Source organism: Narcine bancroftii, chromosome 4, assembly GCF_036971445.1.
Source record: "Narcine bancroftii isolate sNarBan1 chromosome 4, sNarBan1.hap1, whole genome shotgun sequence".
In the NCBI taxonomy this organism is placed as follows: Eukaryota; Metazoa; Chordata; class Chondrichthyes; order Torpediniformes; family Narcinidae; genus Narcine; species Narcine bancroftii.
In genome coordinates this window covers 314,250,169-314,266,751 of record NC_091472.1, presented here as the reverse complement: position 1 = coordinate 314,266,751, position 16,583 = coordinate 314,250,169, and the positions used below count along the sequence as shown (strand labels likewise).

The following is a 16,583-nucleotide window of genomic DNA, read 5'->3' as shown; positions in this document are numbered from 1 at the left end:
CTACGTCAGAAGGGGGGCATCAGACTCCTAGTCCTGGGAGATTTATATGGTGAAGGTAATTTTAAAGATGTTGGAGTACCTTCCACTTTAGCCTGCTGCTAACAGTAATTGATTGTCTTCTGCCTCCAAATAGTGTTGTAATTCTTCTTCTTCCATCTCTTGTTGTAGCTCAGCTTCCTGAACTTCTTCAGGCTGGCTGCAGGTCTGTTCCTCACTCAGCGTCGAGCTGAGCGGCAGCTCCTGCAGCTCGCACCCACTCGAGAGTTTCATGCATGCGCACCGCTGCCTGCGTCCCTGCAGCGACCGCATAGCGCTGGTAGGCTGTCTCTGGCACATCTCTCGCATACTGCGTTAAAGACCCAGTTGCAAGTGATGTGTCGCCCCCCCCCCCCCAGCTGCCCCGCCCTCAACGCGGCTGAGCCCACGTCACGGGACTCCCATAGCGTCACCAACGATGAAGCAGTGGCGGCGCCATCTTGCGCCCCTCTGCATGTAGAGGACGCCGTCGCTGCAGCCAACCTTGCTGAAATGGGTCACTGACTCTTCGGCTCCATCTCCACTTGAGCTCAAGGTTCTAAATCTTTGGTAAGGCCCGCTTTTTTTCCAACTCTTTCAACTTTTTAAAATGTAATTTTTTCGAATGTTGAACTTGTTTTCTCTGAGTCATTTTCTTCTCATATCATATATAATCCTTTCAAAAGATTTTCAGACATACATTAAGTTTTTATATTTGGAGTCTAAACTTTCTAGCTGAGGAGAGATAGGCTCCCACGTCTTCACCCCACACCATCTTGCCACGCCCCCCTGGTCCATATCCTTCTAAACCCTTCCTCGCCATATATCCATCTGAACGTCTGTTAAAAGTGTTAATTGTGCCCACTTCTACAGCTTCCTCGTCAGCTCATTCCAAATATAGGAGCAGACGTAGGCCATTCAGCCTCTCAAGCCCATTCTGCCATTCCATCATGAGCTGATCCATTCTCTCACTCAGCCTCACTCCCTGCCCTCTCCCCATAACCCAGATTCAGATCCCTATCAATCTCTGCCTTAAATGCACCCAACGACCTGGCCTCCACAGCCACTCATGGCAGCCAATTCCAGAGGTTGCCCGCCCCCTGACTAAAGAAGTTCCTCCATATCTCTGCTTTAAATGGGCGCCTTTCATTCCTGAAGTTGTGCCCTCTTGTCCTCGACTCCCTAGCATGGTAGACAACTTTGGCACATCTACTCACACCGGGCCTTTCAGCATTTGAATTGCTTCTATGAGGTTCCCACTCGTTTTTCTGAACTCCAAGGAGTGCAGTTCAAGAGCTGACAAACTGAACCCTTCATTCCTGGAATTATTCTGGTGACTCTTCTCTGAACCCTCTCTCCAATGCCAGCAAATCCTGTCTTAAATAAGGTGCTAAAAACTATACCCCGAACTCCAAGCGAGGCCTCACCACAGTACTTCAACTGAGTTGCTTCTCGTGTTCCTCTTCAATCTCTCCGCACTCAGTTCCCGAACTCAAATTCCAAAATTGTCTCCCCTGGGAAACAGTCTGTGAACATTCATTTTATCAGAACGCCTCATAATTTCATTCTAAGCTCACCCCTCTGCCTCCTCTGCTCTTCCACTGCCTCCTGGTGCTTGTTATCTTGCACAATGTTTATCGTTTCCTGCGCTTCTCTTGTGTTTGCAGGTGGAACACCGCTTGGAGCACCGCCTGGTCCACATTGGTCGCCCCATCCTTCGCATTCCCCACCTGGCCATCCACCTGCAGAGAGACGTAAACAACAGCTTTGGACCCAACAAGGAAACTCAGCTGTATGCACGTGCAGCGGAAAGCCCTCGCACTGCACCGTCACTCTCTTTCCTCTTAGCTCTGCTGTCTGGGGGTTCAAGTCTCATGCTGGAGACTTGAGCCGGGTCTGTTGCTTCATCGTAGTACTGAGAGAGTGCTGGATTGGTAGTGGTGTGTTCTCGGGATTAGAAGGAGACCATAAGGAATCAGGAAAAAGTCAGTTCATCCCATCAAGTCTGCTCTGCCCTGATTCATTTTTCCAAGCAGCACCACTGCCTGACCTTTCTCACCACCCCCCCCCCCCCCACCCTCATTACCTTTGAAGCCCTGGCTAATCTCTGCCTTAAATACACCCAATGACCCGGCCTCCACAACCACCTGTGGCAACAAATTTCAAACATTCACCACCCTCTGGCGGAAGAAATTCCTCCGTGTCTCTGTTCTAAGCGGACACCCTTCAATCCTGAAGTTATGCTCTCTTGTTCTAGACTCCCCTACCATGGGAAAGAACCTTTCTACATCTACTCAGTCCACGCCTTTCAACATTCAAAATATTTCGATGAGACCCCCCCCCCCATTCTCCAAAATTCCAACAAATACAGGGCAAGAGCTGTCATATGATAACCCTTTAATTCCCGGAATCAACCTTCTGAATCATCTTGAACCCTCTCCAACGTCGGCATATCCTTTCTTAAATGAGGAACCCAAAACTGCTCACAATTCTCATCAGTGCCTTATAAAAGCCTCAACATCACATCCCTGCTCTTATATTCTATTCCCCTTGAAATGAACGCAGACATCACATGTTCCTTCTTTTCCTCCATCTCAACCTACAAGTTAACCTTGGAGAAAAAGGAATCGGTGGTTGAATTGCATTTGGGAAAGGGAATAATTTGCAGGGAAGGAGGGGATTGGGATTGTAGAGAGATGGAATGGGCTGAATGGTCTTAAACAAGAAAGTCTGCGGATGCCGGGGTCGAGTGCAATACAGGACAGTGCTGAGGAAACTCAGCAGGTCACAATGCATAAAGGGTCATCAAATTTTCAGGGCCTTCGTCAGGCAGAAGCAAAATCAGGCTGGTGCCTGAACAAAAGCTGTGGGGAGGGGCAGGGAGAGGAGGAGAGGCGAAGAGGTCATATGTGGTGCAGATGGAAGGATAGAAGCTGAGAAGGGCCACTCTCTGAATGGAGAGGGGAGGGAGGGAGTTGGGGAGTGAGAGGAAAGGAGACAGAGGGATAGAGTAAGAGGTAGACTTGGGGGATATAAGTTGATATAAATACTGTCTGGTTGGAGAGTGCCCAGAGAGATAAAAGCCATCGAATGGCTTCCTGTAAAAACACAATGCTGGAGAAACTCAGTTGGTCCAACATTGGACTCAAGCCCGAAATGTTGGTTCCGTATCTTTATCTTTGCTATGTAAAGGACACTGTTGGCCCAGCTGAGTTTTTCCAGCGTCGTGTTTTTACTTCAACCACATTGTCTGCAGACTTTCGTGTTTTATGAATGGCTTCCTGTGTTGCAGCACCTAAGATCCCTTTGCAATCTGGCTGGCTGTACTGAGCACTAACTTTGTCTTTCATTCAAGGGTTCCGATCATAGCTACAGCTGTACAGGAACAACTGAAAATAGGAATGTTACCTACTGGGAATGCCTGCGAAGCCACCCAGATGGTAAAGAAACCTGCCAGAATTAATTTCAATGATCAATTCATCCTTTGCAAACCTGGGGGTGGGGGCATGGTAACAGAGAGAGAATCCTGATAATGGGCTTGTAATGCAGAACTTGTATGAGTTCAATCCTGCGGCCAGTGGGGAGATTTCATTTCTGTTCACTGAACTATCAGAAGCTGGTGTTCAGGAGTTGAAGGTTACGGGGAACAGGCGGGTAAGTGGAGCTAAGTCCATAGCCAGATCAGCCGTGATCTTAGTTGGGTGGGCACGGTTAGTATAACGGTTAACACAACACTGTTACATCAACAGCAATTGGGGTTCGAATCTGGCGGTGTCCGTAAGCAGTTTGTACATTCTCCCCGTGTCTGCGTGGGTTTCCTCCCACCCTTCAAAACGTTGAAGGTCAATTGTGTGTAATTGGGCGGTATGGGCATGTGGGCCGGAAGGGGCTGTTACCGTGCTGTATGTCAAAATATAAAGTTTAAATTTGAATGGTGGCCCAGATGGCTGATTCCTGCTCTTTTTCCTTATTTTTTTGTTTGCATTTAACAATCCCAATATGCTGAAGGCCTTCATTTATAACCATATAACCATCTACGGAGTGGAAACAAGCCATGTTGGCCTTTCGAGTCCTCACCGGTTCACTGATTTTGTGCGCCCTCTTCAGGCATTGGTCCCGGTAGATCTTCTGAATGGAAGAATCTGGAGGGGGGGAGGGGGCAGGTGGGTACGGAATTGATGGCAATGTTGGGAAATAAATTAAGGTAGGATTACTGAAAAAGTACGTGACCAGTGTTGGTTGTTTTTAAATTTTATGGAATCCCCATTATCCGGAATTCATTCAACCGGAAATTCAAACAACTAGCCAAACCCATCCCCCCCACACCTCCCCCCGGGTGGGGAGGAAATAAATAAATATATAGATCGGAATTAAATGAACATAAATAAAATTTTGAGTAAAGGTTTAAAATTGTAAATGTGAATGTTCTCCGAAGCTTCATGCAACTCCTTGGTGACAATGGGAGCAAACGTTCAGCCTGCGGAGCGCCCCCAGTGGTGCCCCGCCCACAGCAACTGTTTGGATTAAGTTTCAATAAAGTTGTGTTTGAATAAAGCGGCGGCTCCCATGATGAAGAGCCGGCCAATGGCACTCGACGGTGGGGCAACTCTCCCAAAATGTCTCCGAATCTTTATTCGCGTTAGGGATGTTAGTGAGGCTTTATCTGTAAACTTGGGGGGCTAATATGGAAGGTGGCATGGTTAGCATAGCAGCCAGCGCCACGCTGTTACAGCACCAGTGACCAGGGTTAAAATTTATAATTTAAGTTGCGGGAATTACTTGATTAAAGGGAACTTTTACATAATTAAATACAGTACTACAATACTGATTTTTTTTTCAAATTACATTTTGCACTGTCTTGTGTCTTTTAAACGGTGGAGTCTTAATGCAGGTGTATTAGTTAGGTATTGTAAGAGTGTGTCGCAGTCAACTGGAAAATTCACATACATGGGATCCGCGATCCCTGTAGGTGCCAGATAATTGGGTTTCTGCTTTATTGAAGAATCGTTGAACTGTCAACTAGCTGCCTATTTACTGCACCCATGTTCTTACTGAGTTCTTGCAATATGCTTCTGCCTGCAGCACGAGAAGCACCACATAGCTCTGATTAACCTGATCTGCATGGAGCTGGGAGTGAGCATTGAAAACGTCATCGACTTTGAGCTGTGCCTGGCCGACGTGCAGCCCGCGGTGAGTCCCTCTGTCTGGCCGGTGGCTGACCATTGGGAGCTACGGAATGACTGGGTGGGATGCCTCAGCCAGGTTGGTCGCTCTTCAGAGAGAGACGGAACCCAGCCACAAAATCAAATTGGGGAAAAGCACATGGGGACTCAAGGAGCAGGAGTTGGCCATCTGGCTCGTCGAGCCTGCTCCGCCATTCAACAAGGTGGCGGATCTGGCCCTGGACTCTATTCTATTTACTCTCCCTTAATTTCCCCTATTCTTCAAAAATCTATCCATCCATGCCTTCAGGGACTTCTAATTCTCTTTCTCTTATTGTTGGCGGTGCCAGGCAATGCGCATGGAAACTCTCTGCCTTATGGCAGGCAAAAATGGAAGTATTTCATGTATATTACATTTTAACGTACCATAAAACCCCTCTTATCTGGAATTCGAGCAACCAGCAAAAAAAAGGTAAAAAAAAATGGTTTAAAATTGGCGTGCTTCGCCATTCATTCTCCAATCCAAGCAACAATCTCAAGCAACCGGAATTTTCACTTATCCGGCATCTGCCATTCCCTTAGATGCCGGATACTAGGGGGGCTTTACTGTATTGTTATGTAACAATAAAGGGAACCTTGACCTTAATTAAATACAGCTAATTAGGCTCCTTCTACTGGTCTGCCAAAGCTCATGATTTCCCGATGTTTCAGACCACTACAGGCAGTGAAATGTAGATGCTTTAGGGTGCAGAGGAAACTTACCAGGACGTTGACTGGATTAGGGAACGTCTTAGGAAGCAAAGTTGCTTTTCTCTTGGAAAGTCAAAGGATGGGAGGTGACTTAGAGGTATATAACATGATGAGGGGGTTTTTCCGGGACAATAGCTGAGGGCATTTGCTTAAGGTGAGTGGAGGAAGTAACAGGTAACACAGTTCAGGCGATGGAGAGCAGTTTGCTCCCATTAACAGCAATGTGATAATGACCAGATATTGGCAAGACGGGGATAATTTCCCTGATTATGAGACCATGCCTCGGGAGAATTGGCATCATGAGAAATAAAGCCTCAGTTTCATTTCCTTCCTCTGAGGGCTGCAGCCCTTGACAGCAGGGAGGAAGTTTGCTCCTCCCCAGTGTTCTGGGGTTCCTGTTCTAACTCGTAGCCAGAATCCCTCACCCATCGGCCCGCGAGCTGCAAGCTACACAGTTCTGCTTGCTTCATTTACTGCAAAGATCTCCATCTTCAAATTTGTACTCTGGTTCCTAAACTTAGCCTCCCGAGATCTCTGCCTAAATTCTCACTTCTTGAGAACATCAAAGTTAAACACTCAACAGCAAACAATGAACCACCGGAGGAACTCAAGTCGAGCTTTTTCATTATCATCTGATTGTTCAAGTACAACCCGACGAAACTGCGTTCTTTGGTCCTCAATGCAAAATGCGCAGTCACACAACCAAGCTTTAATACACACACAGGACAATACATATGCAGGACAAGTATTTCATCTCTGCAAATAAATAAATAAATGTTTTTTCATGAACATGAGAGTCTTGGATGGTTAGTGGGAGCAGTTCCTTTGGTCGTCCAGCGTTCTCACTGGGAAGAAGCTGTTCCTCAGCCTGGTGGCGCTGGCTCTCATCCTCCTGCATTTTTTCCTGACGGAGGCAGCTGAAAGATGCTGCGTGCAGGGTGGAAGGGGTCCTCAATGATTTTGAGCTCCCTCTTCAGATAATGTTCTTGATAGGTCACGAGAATGGTGGTGGGGGGGGAGGGGTAAGAGGGAGACTCCAATCCAGAGACTCAACAGATCAGGCAGCATCCTGATGGTTTATGGTTTGGGACCCTTCATCAAGATGCAAGTGGGAAGATAGGCAACTTATATTGAGGGGCTAAGAGGTAATGAGAGGGAGAGGGGGTGGAAGTTAGAAAGAAAGGAGAGTGGTTGGTTCTTGGAACAGGGTGCCAGGAGTAGTGGTGGAAGCAGATACAAGAGGAGTATTTGGATGGTGACGTGATGGAGGGATATCTATCAGTTGCAAGCAGCAGAGTTTAGTTTGATTTGGACATCATATCAGCACAGGCATGGGGGCTGATGGGCCATTTCCTGTGCTTTACTGCCTTTACTATAAAAGTAAGAACAGGAGGAGGTACAGAGGAGGTGGAAACAGTGGAACCAGGCTCTGGTGGTTTACCTAAACTGGAGAAATCAATGTTCACACCATTGGGTTTGAGGCTGTCTGGGAAAAATATGATGCGTTGTTCTCAAGCTTGCGTTTGGCCTCATCCTGACAATGGATGAGGCCAAGTACAGACATTTCTCAAGATTCAAGGTTCTTTCATTGTCATAATAGTACAGGACAAGTAATATTACACAAAAATAGCTGCCATAAGACAGACAGAGTTATCATCAGTGTTGCCCAGCACCTCATAAAATAAGAGGAAAGAGAAACAAAAGGGAGTCCCTTCAGAGTCACCGAGTGTCCGTGGATTCGCCTCCCGCCGCCGCGCAGACCCCTGTTCGATTCGTCAGGGCATTAGTGGCAAGGCCAGCATTTATTGCCCATCCCTCATTGTCTGAAAAAGTGACCCAGAGACCTCCTTCCTGAACTACAGCAGTGCATTGTGCGAGAGACGTGGAGGCAGGTGCTTTGCGTGTGAAGGGCTTGCAGACAGTTTGAGTGATGCTGTTTTATAAGATTGTGGTTTTTTTTTGCAGGCTGTGGGTGGTGCTTTTGAGGAATTTATATTTTCACCGCGTTTGGACAACCTCCACAGCAGCTACTGTGCTCTTCAGGTAACAAAGGGAAAGGTGGGATTCACTAGCTGACAGAGCAGGTTTTGATTCGACGAGGAAGTCTGCAGACGCTGTCCTTGTAGTTTGATGCACAAAAGTGTTGGAGAAACTCATCAGGGTCATCCTCCTGTATCCTGTGCTCCCGTTGTGGCCTCCTCTACATCGGAGAGACTGGACGTTTCGTTGGGCACCTCAGCTCTGCCTGCTGCAATAGCAGGGACATCCCAATGGCCACCCGTTTCAGTTCCGTGTCCCACTCCTGTGGTGACCTGTCGGCCCATGGCCTCGTGCGCTGCCAAACCAAGGCCACCCTCAAATTAGAGAAGAAACACTTAATATTCAGTCCAGGCACTCTCCAACCAGATGACATTAACTTTGATTTCTCTGGTTTTCGTTAGGTCCCTCCACCGAGTCTCTCTTGGGCGGAACAGTTAGTGTAGCGGTTAGCACCATGCCTTCACAGCGCCAGCGATCGGGACCAGCATTTGAATCCTGCGCTGTCTGTAAAGAGTTTGTGCCTTCTCCCTGTGTCTGTGTAGGTTTCTCTGGGGGCACCATTTTCCTCCACCATTCAAAACATATGGGGGCTGTAGGGTAATTGGACAGCATGGTCTTGTGGGCCAAAAGGGCCTGTTGCCTTGCTGTATGTCTAAATTTTAAAAAATGTAAAGTAGTATCCCAATCTCTTCCAGCTCCCCACCCCCTTCCCTCTCCTCTCAGAGACCCATCCCCTCCCCTATCACCTCTCTTCTGCCTTCCCACCCATAGCTACCTGTGTCCTCTTGCCTGAGTTCCTTCCCCACCTGCCTGCCTTTTGCTCCATACCTTAACGAAGGCCTCATGCCTGAAATGTCAGTTATGTGTCTTTGTAAAGAAAATCTATGAACCTGCAACGAGAGAGCTGCATTACTTGCTGAGTTTCTCCAGCACTTTTGTGCATTGAAGAGCAAGGTGGGAGATGCAATTCTGCTGGAGCTCGAATCTGGAGCCAAAAACAAACTGCTGGAGGAAATCTGGGTTGGACACAGTCACTGGGTGCAAAGGGATGGCCAATATTTTGTGTCTGCTGCTGCTTCAGTCGTTTCTGTGTGGTCCCGCTTGTTCCTTTTCACATGATCATTAAGTTACCTGCACTGAGGAATCGTTTATAGTATCGGTTAAATGCAGTCGGAAAGCGGAGCACTCTGCAGAAACCCACTCAGTCAAGGTTGGCATAGCGCTGTTACAGCGCCAGGGATTTGGACTGGGGTTCTAATCTTGTGCTATCTGTAAAGCTTATATATTCTCTCTGTGTCTACATGAGTTTTCCCTGAAGGCTTCCTCCCACCCTTCAAAAAAATTTACCAGGATTGTGGGTGTAATTGGGTGGCACGGGCTTGTGGACTGAAAGGGCCTGTTATCGTGCTGTTTGACTAAATTTTTTAAATGTGATGGAGTATGTTCCGACTGCATCCAAACTGCATGTAAGGTCAGAACTGAATCTGGATTACTGGGACAGTGAGGCTGAACTGTTGTGCAAACTTCTGTAAGACCTCCCCTGCTTAAGGGAAATAAAAAGTCCCAGCTTCTTGTTGCTCAAACACTCCCAGTTCAATCACACAGATACTGGAGGAACTCAGCCTGTCTCCTCGGCACCTACCCCTGGGACTGTAAGGGATGCTCCACTTACATCAACACGTCCTCCCTCGCTCCCATTCGGCCCCAAATAGTTCTTCCAAGTGAAGCAACGTTTCACACATGAATCTGCAGGGGTCGTCTGGTGTTTCTGTTGTGGTCTCTACATTGGAGAGACTGGACGCAAACTGGGAGTTCACTTCTTTGAGCATCTCAGCTCGATCTGCTGCAATAGCGTAGTTCTCCCAGTGGCCACCCATTTCATTTCCCCATCCAATTCCCTTGCTGGCATGTCTGTCCACAGTCTCATGAACTGCCACTCTGAGACCACCCGCAAACCAGATGGCATTAACATCGACCTCCAGTTTCCATTAAACCCCTCCCTTCTTTCCCCCAGCTCTCTCCCTCCCTTTTTCCCTCCATCTCCTTTCTCAGAGCCAGTCAATTCTCACCTTTCCTCTTATATCCAATTACCACCTTTTATTGATCTGAACTCCTTCCCCCTGCCAGTCTTCAATCTTTATTCCGACATCTTCCTGTTCTTTGCTTATACCTTTGCTCAGGTCCAAAACATTGGTACCAGGATGAGAAGAAGATGGAGGGTTATGGGCATTGTGCAGGGAGGTGGGACTAGAGAAGGGTGTTTGGTTCGGTGCGGACTAGGAGGACCTAATGGCCTGTTTCCGTGCTGTAAATTGTTATATACCGTATCTTTACCTGGTATGAATGCTGTGAGACTTGCTGAGATCCTCCAGCATTTCTGTGTGTTTTAACTGCAATCACAGCATTTTAACTGCAATCACAACATCTGCAGACTCTCCTGTTTCACTCAAACCCTCCAGTCATGGTAACATCCTCATGAATCTGTTCCACACCCTTTCCAGCCCAACAACATCCTTGCTATGAATGGGAACCCAGGGCTGTGCACAATATTCCACAATCAAAATCCATTCTGTTTTTCTCCACAGAGCCTGATAGAATCATCTAAGGATAATGGGACACTGGTGGAAGACACCAATATCCGAATGATTACACTGTTTGATAATGAAGAGGTAAGGAAAGACATAAAGAGGATGTTTTCAGCTGGATGAGACCACCGTCAGATCAGTGGGAAATCTATGAGAACCTGCAACGAGAGAGTGCAGGCTGCTGCCACAAGGAAAGAAGACTGGGAAAGGGAGTTCTAAGTTGGAGAAAGTGAGAAAGGGTGAATGGAACAGAGAGAATACTTGATCAGAGTGCAGCCCGAGATACTCAGCTGATCTCGGTGGTGACGGAGCTGACTGGTGAATGGATGAATGCGGACAGCTCAAGAGAAAAAGAAGAAGATGTGTTAAGAATGTCTGGGGTCGGGTGCAGGTCACAAACATGCTGGGGAAACTCAGCAGTTCACACAGCAAGTAGGAAGTATAGGGTCCTATCCTTCTGTCTCCCTTCTTCCAGTTTCCCACCCCGGATTGCTTTCCCTCCCATCACTTCTCAACTGTTTTCTCTTTTCCAGTAAGGAGTTTGTCCGTTCTCCTTGTGCCTGTGAGGGTTCCCCTGGGTGCTCGGTTTCCTCCCACCCTTTCAAAATTGTACGGGGATTGTCGGTTAATTGAAGGGCCTGTTACCATGTTGTATGTCTAAATTGAAATTGTTTAGTCTCCCACCTGTATCCATCTATGACCTCTTCCCTGTTAGCCTGCACTCTTCCTACCCCCCCCCCCACCTTTTTATTTCAGGCACCTGCCTGCTTTTTGCTCATACCTTGACGAGGGGCGCAGGCCTCCACTTCCTGTGGATGCCATGTGACCACTGAGTTTCTCCAGCCCTTTTGTGTGCTGTAACAGTGTGGAAGCTCTTGAACTGCGCTGAAACCAAACAGAGAATGCTGGAAAGGACCTGTCGTCTCTGGAGAGAGCAATACTGAGTTAATGTTGGAAGGATAACCTGAGCTGGTTAGATGGTTCACTCTTGAAGACAGAAATTTGATAGAGATTCCTGTGGAGAAGCTGAACGGCCAGGCAGCATCCATGGAGAGAACATTTTGAGTTGGAACCCTTTTTTTCCCCCCAAGATGAAAGTGCATGGAGGTTTTAGTGCATTGGTGTCTTATGAGACTTCTAGAGGGACACGTAAATATGCAGGGAATAGAGGCATATGGATCACATGCAAGCAGTAGAGAATGAATTGAAGTAAAAACACAACGCTGGAGAAACTCAGCAGGTCAAACAGCGTCCGTTATGTAGCAAAGATAAAGGTGCGTAAGAAATGTTTCGGGCTTGAGCCCTTTCATCAAAATGTAGGCAGGCACCTGAATAAAATGGTGGGGTGGGAGGGGAGAGGGGCAGAGGCAAGAGGTAATAAGTGGATAATGGAGGGAGGGCACACCAGCAAATGGGGGGGGAGGGCAAATGGCTCTGTGAATGGAGAGGGACGGGGTGGAGAGCTGGATGAAAGGAGACAGAGGGATTGGGGAAGAGAGGAATAACATTATATTTGCCATATGAAGCAGGCAGTTTGACCTGAGTTTCTCCAGCATCGTTTTTACTTCTATAACGACGTCTGCAGACTTTCGTGATTTACTCCAGAGATTTCATTTTCAGCTGTTCCACATTCTATGTTCAGATATGTTTTGAGACTTTGAACCACTTGATAAGGAAAATGTTAAGATCATTCCGGTTCCTTGCCCCCAGAGTGCGGCACCTGAGAATAATAAGCTTCTTAGTTCCTTGTTCCTGGGCTTGTTTGAATGTAACCCACAGCATAACACAGTAAACAGGTCTGAAATGGGATCTTGTGGTTTGATTGTTTCCTGGAGAGATACCAGGCAGAGAATCAACCTGGCTTTTCTACAACTGACCGCACATCCGCCCAACATCCCAGCACAGTACTCGCCCTTCAGTTCTCGACGTTGAACCCACTCCACAACAATCCAATCCTTCCATACCTCACAAAATAAGTATTTTTCTTACGCCATGTGCCTGTCTTTGAGTATTTTGTACTAACCTCTACTGCCACCCCAGGCAATGCATTCCAGACACCCACCGCTCTCTCTAAAAAGAAAAATAAACTTGTGTCTGATGTCTCCCCTAAACTTCCCTCCACTGATGTCCTCTGGTATTGTCACTCCAAGAAAAATGTGCTGACTGTCCTCCCTATCTAAGCTCCTCATAATTTTACATAAGAGCATCAGAAATAGGAGCAGGAGTCGGCCATCCGGCCCGTCGAACCTGCTCCGCCATTCAATGCGATTGTGGCTGATCTGATGATCGGTTCATCTCCACCCACCTGCCTTTTCCCCATATCCCTTAATTCCCCAACCAATGGTATCACAAAGAAAGCCCATCAATGCCTCTACTTCCTCAGGAGTTTGCGGAGGTTTGGTATAATACCAGAAACCCTGGCAAATTTCTACAGATATATGGTGGAAAGTGTGGTGACCGGCTGCATCACAGTCTGGTTTGGGGTCACCAATACTCCTGAGCGTAAAACCCTGCAAAAGGCAGTGGACACAGCCCAGGACATTACAGGCAAAACCCTTCCCACCATTGAGATCATCTACAGGGAACGCTGCTGTCAGAGAGCAGCAGCAATCGTCAAGGATCCACGCCACCCAGCACACGCTCTGTTCTCGCTGCTGCCATCAGGAAAGAGGTATCAGTCAGTGCCATAAAACTCGCACCACCAGGTTCACGAACAGCTGCTCCCCCTCCACCATCAGACTGCTCAACGACAAACTCAATCAGGAACTCATTTAAGGACTCTCACTTGTGCATGTTATTTTTTTTCTCTATGTATTGCACAGTCAGTTTGTTTACATTCGTTATCTGTTTACAGTTCTTTGTTTGTTTACATGTATAAATTGTATAGTTTTTTTGCACTACCTCGTCGCAGGAAAAAAAGAATCTTAGGGTTGCATGTGATGTCATGTACCTATTCTGACAATCTGAAATGCATCAGTTTCAAAGCTCACACCTCCAGATTCAAGAACAGTTTCCTGCTGTTAACAGACTTTTGCCTGTTTTAACTTTTTTCTCCTTAACACTGTATTCCCCTGGATAGCACGCAGAATGAAATTCTGCACTGTGTCTCGGTGCACGTTACAATAATTCAATTTAAGTTCTGCTCTGATGCCATTGGATAACTAGTCAGGTTTTTGGATGCTTTACAAGACTAATTTAAATGAAAGTCTCAGGTGCCTGGATGACTCTGGAGTCCGTGGCGGCATGGTGAGCGCCACATCTTTACAGCGCCAACGACCGGGCCTGGGGTTTGAATCCCGCTCTGTCTGTCAGGAGTTTGTACATTCTCCCCGTGTCTACGAGGATTTTGGCTGGGGTGGGGGGGGATCCAGTTTCCTCCCACCGTTCGCAATGTGTCGGTTAATTGGGTGTAAATTAGAGTGACCTGTTACCATGCTGTAGGTCTAAATTTAAATCTAATCCTCTTCTCTCCCCCCCCACTGTGTCGAGGTTGGGAGTGGCAGTGCCCAGGGCGCAGATTCCTCCTTCACTGAGTTAATCCTTCGCCGGCTGTCCAGCAATGAACACAACCGAACTGCATACGAGGAAGCTATTCCAAAGTCCTTCATGATCAGCGCTGACATGGTTCACGCTGTGCACCCCAACTACTCGTAAGTGTTCTGCTTTTATGTGCTTCCTGTGCAAAAATGCACGTGACTCCTGCCCAGGTTATCTCAAGTTCATTTATTATCATCTGATTGTACAAGTACAACCTGACGAAACAGCGGTCTGTCCTGGGTGGAACACACTACAAACACGCATACAGACATAACACATATGCAGGCAAACGATGAAGTACATATACGAGAATAAATAAATAAATACCATATATACTCGTGTAATCATCGAATTTTTTTTTTCTTTAAACCACTTTTTCGGGCCAAATAAAGGAGGGGAGCCGACTTACTCGGGTACTACTTTTGACCTCGGTAAGTACCTGCGTCACTCAAGGCGTCGGGAGCTTGGATGCCCGGGACCAAGTGGTAAATCCATGGTCAGGGCGTTGGGAGCTCCGGTGGGCAGGTGACCAGGGCCGATGTCCACTGACAGGGCATGGGGAGATCCGGTGGGTGAGTGGCTGAAACATCAGGAGCTCTGGTGGGCAGACGGCCGGGGCAAGACTCCACTTTCGGGGCATCGGGAGCTCGGAGGGGCAGGCGGTTGGGGCCAAGATTGGGGTGCAACTTTTATATTCTTTGGCTTGGCTTCGCGGACGAAGATTTATGGAGGGGGTAAAAAGTCCACGTCAGCTGCAGGCTCGTTTGTGGCTGACAAGTCCGATGCGGGACAGGCAGACACGATTGCAGCAGTTGCAAGGGAAAATTGGTTGGTTGGGGTTGGGTGTTGGGTTTTTCCTCCTTTGCCTTTTGTCAGTGAGGTGGGCTCTGCGGTCTTCTTCAAAGGAGGTTGCTGCCCGCCAAACTGTGAGGCGCCAAGATGCACGGTTTGAGGCGTTATCAGCCCACTGGCGGTAGTCAATGTGGCAGGCACCAAGAGATTTCTTTAGGCAGTCCTTGTACCTTTTCTTTGGTGCACCTCTGTCACGGTGGCCAGTGGAGAGCTCGCCATATAACACGATCTTGGGAAGGCGATGGTCCTCCATTCTGGAGACGTGAGTGGCTGAAACATCAGGAGCTCTGGTGGGCAGACGGCCGGGGCAAGACTCCACTTTCGGGGCATCGGGAGCTCGGAGGGGCGGGCGGTTGGGGCCAAGATTGGGGTGCAACTTTTATATAGGTCATACTAAAACACCCGATTTTTGGGCCATAAAAAGGGTGGCGTGGTCTACTATTACACAGTATCGGTGATGTATTTCCTGTCATTAGGCGATCAAAACTGTGCACAATCTCCAAATTTGGCCTCACCAATGTCTCGTACAACTTCACCATAATAATATCCCAACTCCTGTACTGAAAAAATTTGATTTATCAAAGTAATGTGTCAAAAGGTTTCTTTACGACGACGCCACCTTCAAGGAATTACGTATCTATTCCCAAATCCCTCTGTTCTGCCGCACTCTGCAGTTCCCGACCATTTGCCATACAAGCCCTACCCTGGTTGACCTCCCAACATCCCAACACCTTTACATTTGTCCACATTAAATTCCATCTGCCATTTTACAGCCTAATTTTCCAAATGGACCAGACCCCCCACCCCTGCAAGCTTTGAGAAATCTTCCTCACTGTCCACTACACCTCCAATCTTTGTGTCTTTGCAAATTTTCTGGTGACTCATCTCCACCATCTCTGATGAATTTGATTCCTTCCCAGAGTGTGGAGGCTAGTACTATACCTCTCCCATGACACTTAAAGCAAAGAATGTGAATTTGAGACAAAAAAACGAGCCAAAACAGAGTGGAATTTACTTGGTTTTCATTCTTTCCAGAGACAAGCATGAAGAGAATCACAGGCCAGCTCTGCATAAGGTGAGACCTTCTGAATCATAAATTCCACAGAGATTTCCTCGCAAGTGCACAAATCCATAAAAACGTGGAGGGGCAGGGGTGTGAGATTATTTTAAACAAATTTATGAAAATTATTTTTCACTCTTCAGTCTTGGATTAGATCACATTGATTTAAATAGGCTGGTTCACAAAGTGTAAAATAATATCTTTGCCAACACACCCTTTGTGGATCTAGCCAACAATTTCAGAATCAGAATTTATTGTCGTGAACATGTCATGAAATTCGTTGTTTCTCAGCAGTGTTGCAGGTGCAAATATTAAAGTTATAAATCACATTTAAAAACTAAATCAATTGGTGCAAAGAGAAAGTGAAGTAGTGTCTGTGGATTAATGTCCATTCAGAAATCTGATGGCAGAGAGGAAGAAGCAGTTTTCGTACCATTGGGCTCCTCTACCTCTTTCCTACAGTGATAAGAGGGGATGGCCTGGGTGGTGAGGGTCCTTGACGATAGAGGCTGCTTTCTTGATTCTCTGCCTCTTGCAGATGTCCTCGATGGAGTGAAGACTGGTACCAGTGATGGCGCTGGT

At 47.3% G+C, this 16,583-nt stretch overlaps 1 protein-coding gene across 1 annotated transcript in view; it reads left to right on the top strand.

The window, feature by feature from the left end:
- Positions 1 to 16,583, top strand: part of dnpep (aspartyl aminopeptidase) — an 82,131-nt gene that overhangs the window by 38,377 nt on the left and 27,171 nt on the right. The window contains exons 6-12 of the mRNA XM_069935974.1: positions 1,683 to 1,807; positions 3,371 to 3,455; positions 5,098 to 5,205; positions 7,893 to 7,970; positions 10,553 to 10,636; positions 14,042 to 14,202; positions 15,977 to 16,016. Coding sequence (XP_069792075.1) covers positions 1,683 to 1,807; positions 3,371 to 3,455; positions 5,098 to 5,205; positions 7,893 to 7,970; positions 10,553 to 10,636; positions 14,042 to 14,202; positions 15,977 to 16,016 — 681 coding nt within the window. The remainder of the gene's footprint in view (positions 1 to 1,682; positions 1,808 to 3,370; positions 3,456 to 5,097; positions 5,206 to 7,892; positions 7,971 to 10,552; positions 10,637 to 14,041; positions 14,203 to 15,976; positions 16,017 to 16,583) is intronic.